The sequence below is a fragment of the Montipora foliosa genome, chromosome 11 (assembly GCF_036669935.1).
Source record: "Montipora foliosa isolate CH-2021 chromosome 11, ASM3666993v2, whole genome shotgun sequence".
In the NCBI taxonomy this organism is placed as follows: Eukaryota; Metazoa; Cnidaria; class Anthozoa; order Scleractinia; family Acroporidae; genus Montipora; species Montipora foliosa.
Genome location: NC_090879.1, coordinates 50,916,571 through 50,924,070, shown reverse-complemented (window position 1 = coordinate 50,924,070; position 7,500 = coordinate 50,916,571). Strand labels below are relative to the sequence as shown.

General features: G+C 39.2%; 1 protein-coding gene across 5 annotated transcripts in view; it reads left to right on the top strand.

Annotated features, from left to right (window-relative positions):
- The window catches only part of LOC137977630 (collagen triple helix repeat-containing protein 1-like), a 290,043-nt gene that overhangs the window by 282,113 nt on the left and 430 nt on the right, over positions 1-7,500 (top strand). For all 5 annotated transcript variants that reach the window (XM_068824916.1, XM_068824918.1, XM_068824914.1 and 2 more), the window contains exons 2-4: positions 4,008-4,123; positions 6,173-6,562; positions 7,387-7,500. The exon at positions 7,387-7,500 is cut by the window's right edge and continues 430 nt beyond it. In XM_068824916.1, the coding sequence (XP_068681017.1) occupies positions 4,016-4,123; positions 6,173-6,562; positions 7,387-7,500 (612 nt within the window). In that variant the 5' untranslated portion in view covers positions 4,008-4,015. The remainder of the gene's footprint in view (positions 1-4,007; positions 4,124-6,172; positions 6,563-7,386) is intronic.

Genomic DNA, 7,500 nt, shown 5'->3' with positions numbered 1-7,500 from the left:
TTATCAGTGTACTTTGCGTAGCAGCTACAACTTGTGCCAGTGTAATTCCTGAGCTTCGTTTCTCTCAATTGTTTCTGAGATCTCGAGGCTAAAATACTTTCGATATGAAATGTCTGCTGAATTAAGGCATCCACCAATAGCATTTTTTAGGATCAAAGAATTATAGTCAGCTAATTTGGGAAAATGTTTCGATTCAAAACTGGCTTTAACAAAGCGGAAAACAGCTTTGCCTCGTTTCCATGCTAGAGTTGGGTACGTATCTTGAAAGCCGGATTTTTCGATTGAAACTCCCAGTCAAGCTTGGTAAATACTATTTACATTTTCAGCACGTACTTTTCATGTCAGAAAAGCATGTTTACCAACTTTTTCTCGAGTTTGCCGACAAAAGTTTAAATAGCAGGCTTACTGGAAATTTCCCCCAGTCTAAAGTGTTAACAAAACTCCAGTTGATTTAAAATAATCAAACTTGGCTTCAATAAAGTAATCAAAAGTGTTGCCGCCTGAATAGGCCAACGTTATTAGCAGTAATCTAAACCTGTCTTCAAATACTCAAAGCCAACAAATTCGAAAACACCAAAGACTGCACAATGACTGATTCAACTCTATTTGATAAACTAGACCTGCTTAGTTTGAAATGTTTGCTGAAGACAGGTTCTTATGTAGAGGGGGTCTACATGGAAAAATCCTCCAGTTTCTCGAGATCTAGGTTCTCGTATTTTTTGCTGTGGGCTTAAAGTAAGTTAATTTAAATCTCTCACAACGTTACACTCTGATTTCATCCATTGGTATTTGAATATTTTAATACTTAAGGGACTTTAGCTTGCATAGCGACTTGAAAAACGGTGACTGGCGTGAATACAGCAACTCCACACAACAAGGTACGAAAGAAGATTTATTCTGCCCCGAAGGTAATGGAATTGACTTAATTCTCGCTCTCCGCAAGTAACCCAAGCTCACGTCGACTGCACGTCATGAATCGCTTTCCCATCAGATGATTGTCTTGATTGGACTCAGACTATTGCTCGATATCTGATCAACCATTTTAGAAACCTAGCTTCCTTTTAGGTTCGAGTCAACGGTATTTCTGGCAAGAATCTGTCTTTTCAGATGCAAACAGACAAAGAAAACAAGTTCTTGAGCTAAACCAATTACACTGTGACTGCAGTGAACAAGGAACCCACCCTCGGTCTCTCAACTTGTTTCAACTTGTCCCGAACCTTGCTTGTCCCTCTGCAAATGTTTAATTACTCTTTTTTTCGAAAAACCCGGCAATATCTTTATTCCTTCTTTTGCGTGGTTTTGCGCTGAGACAAGATTTTTGCGCATCAACAATTTCAGTCGTTAGTTTTAAATATGCTCTTTTTAAATAAATGTGGTAGTGTGGCTTGTACAGTTTGACTTTAAATCGGAATGACTTTGAAAAAAGCTGGACAAGAAGATTGTGTTCTCTTTTTTGGTTCAGTTTTGGTAATATGCTCCATATATTTTAGAGAGGATCCCACTTCTGTGTTGATTCGATATTTACTTTCATTGCAATGAATTAAAAAAGAAGATGCTGGTATATAAACGTTTCGTATTAAAAAATTAAATTCACTGCAACATATGGCTCAAACATTATTCACTTACGAATAGGAAAAATTTTAAGAATATTGCGTGTGTGTTGAATCCACCGGTACAACGCAAACTTGTGCCAACACGGAAGTGGAAGGGTTTTATTAGCTAATTTATTGAGATTAATTTTAATGTAAGACTGCATGAGAACAACAACGTTAACGTCACATGAATTTCGTACCTTTGATGGTGATATTAACGGTCTTGCAGATTGTTCTTTCAAACTAAAAGACCTGAAGACTAACTCTATTTTTTATTAACAGCCTAACCACTGCGCTGTCTTCTAGACCGCTCGAAAACGACGATACGCATAACGTAAATGTGCAATTTACATTTTATTAATGAAACTATTGAGTCCTCTTCGTGCAATACTTTATCAAGTCAATTTTAATTTCAGTCTTCAGAACGCTAAGTACACTTTTCCACCAGTCAAGCTAACAATGCATAGTCATTCAGGATCTCGATCACATGCTCTCTTGTGTGTTTCAGATATGTTTCATTCGAAAGTTTCAAACATTAAGTCTGCCTGAGCTAAATAACGCCAGTTGCTTTTATTTTAGTGGGTTGTATTTTACCCTAGGTACGGCTACACGTAGGCTATTCTTTAGTCACCAAGAAAAGTTTTTTTTAGATTTCTTTAATTATAAATTATTCAACTGAAACGTGCCGGTTCAGCGACAAAGCGTGGAACTCAGATTGGTTGAAAAGCAATATTACAAAGACATTCGTACGAGAGGGATGACAGAAAAGGGGCATGATTAGACAGTTTAACGCAGCTAAAGTTGCTTTACCATTTAACAATCAAAACAAAACGTAATCCAGAACTGCAATATCATCGGTTAATTCTATAGCCCATAGAAATGCTTCGTACCAGTGTGTTGGTACTAACAATTTAGTACTTAAGGTGGCTCAATCCAGTTGCAACACTTGAAAGAAATGTTCTTATAGAAGGATTGACAATACAACACTTTATCACTTAACAGGAATGTTATGGTACCATATCAAACACCAATTATTGCTGAAAGAGATTCAGTCATTTTTGTGACATAAAAAGTTACCGTGGCAATGGAAACGCCTTGCAAAAACACCCCATACTTTGGCTTTAGCTGCTCATATCTCAAAAATAAAGTTAATGACCCCCACTTTCTATTTCTGAAATGTAATTAGCATGCCAAAATGAAACTATCGGCAAAGTTTATAAAAATTCTGTGGAGCGGATTCAGAGCCACCTTGATTAACAGAAAATTTAAGGTCGTTCTGAATCCGTTCCACTAAATTTTTTTAAACTTTGCAGACAGTTTCATCTTGGCCTGTTGATCTCTTTTGTGCAATAAAAAATGGGGTCACCGAGTTCGTTTTTCAGATATGAGCAACTAAAGCCAAAATATAGGCTGTTTTTGCAAGGCTTTCCTGTTGCCGTAGTAACTTGTTACATCACAAAAATAACTGCATCTTGTTCAGCGGTAATTGATGTTTTTTAATGGTACCATAACATTGCTGTTACGTGATAAAATGTTGTAGTGTCAATCCTGCTAATTACGAGATCTCTTGAAAGTGTTGAAACTGGTTTGAGCCACCTTAAGAACTTGTCCTGAACGCCATTGACCCTAAACTTGACAACTAGAGGAGCATAAAATATCTCGTGAATTCCAAAAGCAAATCAAATATTTTCAACATCATCAAAAGCAAGTTATAAAGCAGTTTGTAGGTAATAACTATTTGAGGTATTAATGGAATTAATTTTTCCTTTGCATTTAGTGTTGCTTCCGAGGCCTAATATTGTTTCAGAAATACGCACTGCCTCGTTTACGAAGTATATTATTTACGATTTGAGATCTTTCGTCAAACCCTGGTCAGACTAAATACCTGTTACAATTTTTTACACTAGGAAATGTATTTTATCTCATTAGCGAAAAGTAAGCGCTTTCATCGCAAAGTAAACTCCAGATGTTTTCATTGATTACCGGCCGTCAAATTGGTGGACCACATGGCTTCTCCATATACAAAACTCTAAAAAGCTGCGTGAAACGTTTCGACAAATAACTCAGCAACGATGTACCGCTCAGATCTGAGAATTGGAGAGGTGGTTTAAAGATTTGTTTCCTACAACATTCCAAGTTCTTGGCTCTTTTCATTGAACGATTTCGAATTAATTTTTTGTTGCGTGACAGAGTAAACTATCTATAGTCAGAGCAGGCTCTAATCCTTGTTGACAAGATCATACCGCGCATCTTAATTCCTCCATTTGCGCATAAACACGATTCCTTGCGCCTTTGACCACAATCCTTTGCGTTTCTAATAACAATGTGTTCTTCTCTCGATTAGAGAGCTGCCTCGTTCGCTCGCTTCGGTTCACTCACTGCGGCAGTAATAATTAATACGTATAACACTCCCAGGTTGAGGGATGATGAAACATTGCATGATCACACCGCTGACCACAACAATGTGTGCACTGATGCTACTTGTGCTCGCTCTGTGTTCTGAGAATGGAAAGAGCAGCAGCAACAACAAGGTGAGTGCAGTTAACACCCCCTTGTCAACAAAATCGAGGCATGCGTTTTTCTTGCGTTCTTCCATACGCTCCAGAATGGTAGAATAGGCCACATGCTGATTCTCCGTGACAAAGGAGAAAATCCTCGGAGCAGTTTAGAGAACTAGCACACACTTAACTCACTTATGGCAACAATACGACATCCTGCTCCTCTCGAGATCACATGGCGTATTTCCAGTGGGTCACCCAGCCAGATATTAACCCAACCCAACAGAACATAACTTTGGTGATCACAACGGTGTTATCTTTTATGTCTTGTCAGTATAAACCCTTAGAAAGCTGTCAGTTTTCAGAAAAAGCAATTACAGTAACTTTATTAATTCCTTTTCTTTTTGAGAAATTTGCCATCAATTCGGAAATCATTCTGATACTCAACGATGTACCGCTCAGATCTGAGAATTGGAGAGGTGGTTTAAAGATTTGTTTCCTTTTATGTCTTGTCAGTATAAACCCTTAGAAAGCTGTCAGTTTTCAGAAAAAGCAATTACAGTAACTTTATTAATTCCTTTTCTTTTTGAGAAATTTGCCATCAATTCGGAAATCATTCTGATACTCAACCCCTCATCAGTTAAACTGGAATTATAATCGCACTGTTCGCGAAAAAAGGCATGTATGTCAAAGTTGCTCGGGTTGCTCCTAGTTCTAAGTAATGTTTAAGAAACGAGCAGCAGTGTTTTATCGGGGTTTAAAAACACGAGGCGTAGCTGAGTGTTTTTAGACCCGATAAAACACGTGCTGCGAGATTTTCGAGCGGCTTAAAAAACATTCCACAAAGAGCGTGTCCCTCTGGACTCAAAACAATGGTTCAAATTGTGAGAGGTAAATATTAGCATACAAGAAAAGCAAGCTATGCCATATTACAGGGGCACCCAACGACCAATTTGTTGTAAAATGTATTATTATTCCCCAGTTAATGAAAATAAATGTTATTAAGGCATTTTCAGGTGTTTTTCAGAGTTGCTGGGAAAACATTATCTGTTCCTTTTTCCCAGCAAGACACACAAGAAATTTCCCAGCCAGCTAGATAAAATTGGTTGGTTTCCCAGCCAGCTGATCAAATTTATTTCCCAGCCAGGAATTCCGGGCGCTTTCAAATCCCTCGATCCGAAACGACCAAACAAAAGCGACAAAACCGGGACAAAACAGGTTTTTTTCCGCAAGCGCAATCACTCTGACCAGCTGTCGTATGTTTGTGACTACTCTCTGGGAGAGGAAAGGGGTTTTTTTTTGTTTTTTTTTAGTCGTCCTCAGTCTTCAGAGTTTCTACAGCCAGCTCGGGTTGAAATGCTAGAAAAAGTCAGTAATTCCCAGGCAAAACCTCTATCAATAACAAAATTTCCCAGCCAGCTCATCGGAACACCTGTATTTTTGCCAGCCAGCAAGATTCCTCTGGGGAACAGATAATGTGTGGAACAGATTCGTTGGGTGCCCCTGATATTAGTATTCTTTATATAAAGAATACTAACGAGGAGTGTTTTATCAGGATTTAGTATAAACACACAGGTGATTATACAAAATCGCGCGCTCTCATTGGCTCGCTATCTCGGATTATCAGCCGATAATCACCTCGACGGACAAAACGGCTGCCAGTAGTCGTTTTGCCACTGTAAGTGAGGATGGTTTCGCGTTGAAATGTTGTTTTTTTTCTCTTTTTTGAAATGATCACCTGTGTATTTATACTAAATACAGCCTCAGTGATTATCGGTGAATATTCACCGATAATCACTTCGCCTTCGGCGAATAATTGTTAAGTAAAGCTCATACACGTAACGTTTTATCGGTGTTTTGATAGGCTGTTAGACTCATGAATTATTAATGACCTTTTGAAAACTTTTGAAAACGCCGATCAAGAGGAAGGTTGCGTTTTAAATAACGGAGAGCATTGTGTATCGACGCTACTATGATGGAGAAGCATTGCATAAGGATTTAGAGCTTGACCTACACGGTAAATGGATGAGAAATTAAAAGTGAAAGCAAGGAAACTAATCCCTCTTAACCTCTTCCATTTAGAGCGCTACTCAACAGACATCACCGTATGGATCCTGTGCTCAAGCTGCATGTTTCTGCGCACCAGGTATCCCAGGCATCCCAGGAATCCCTGGTCCCGCGGGATCAGTAGGAGCTGCGGGATCACCAGGCAATCATGGACCAGAAGGACCTATGGGCCCTCGAGGGAGAAGAGGCGAAGAAGGTGCTCGAGGAAGTCCAGGCCTCCCAGGACCTGAGGGGCCTCTGGGAGCACCTGGTAAAGCAGGCCCACCCGGCAGCAAAGGTGAAGCAGGAAGCCAAGGTCCCCCTGGTCCCCCAGGTCCCAAAGGAGCTGAAGGGTCTTTCGTGCGTAACTGGAAGCAGTGCGTTTTTAAGAACCTGAATGATGGCAGGGATAATGGCTTGATAAAGGTAAATAGTCACAGATTTGTAAGTTAATTTTAAGAAGCTTCACTAAAAACAACTGTGCCAATAGTGTAAATCTCAAGTAAAGCTATGATCCTCGCAGTTTATGAACGCAATGTTAGCAATTGCGTAGAGAAGCCTGAAAAATTCAAGACTTAAAGAGCGAGGATCATAACTTTACTTGATTTCATAGCAGTTCAGTATATGATTCATTTCATATATCATTTCGTTCATTGATTCATTCCTCACGGGAAAATTGGAACCCAAAAATGACCAGCACCCAACGTCAGTGGTTTCATAGCTCAGTTGGTTAGAGCGATGCACCGGTATCGCGAGGTCACGGGTTCAAACCCCGTTGAAGTCGTGAATTTTCAGGCTTCTCTACGCCATTGCTAAAATTACGTCTATAAAAGCTTGGTTTACTTTCTTTCACATCCGCAGTTCAATATATTATTCATTTCATATATCATTTCGTTCAGTATAAATCTCGTTTGTCTCACTTGTGCTGTCTATCGCGAAGTTTTGACGTCATAATCCTGCACTTAATCTGGCAATGAGGTCGACCTGTTTGATTGATTAACGGCTCTGTCTCGCACTAGGCTTAGTTTTCGATTTCTCTTGGAACATCTTCATGTCCCGAGAGAAATAAAAAAACAATGATTATGCAAATTTTGGGGGGTAAACAAGATGTATTATGGGATTTGAGAAAGTAGAGAATTAGTTAAATTAAAAGGAAGCGGAAAAACTGACCTGATCATTATCATTAGTCGTGTGTTGAGTTTATAGTTTCCTGAATGACAATTGTTTTGCTTTCTTGTCAATTTTCACAGGAATGTGTTTTCAACAAGACATCTGCCAATACAGGTCTCCGAGTCTTCTTCAATGGAGCTCTTCGAATCTATAATTGCCATGGTTGCTGCAAACGATGGTATTTCACTTTCAAG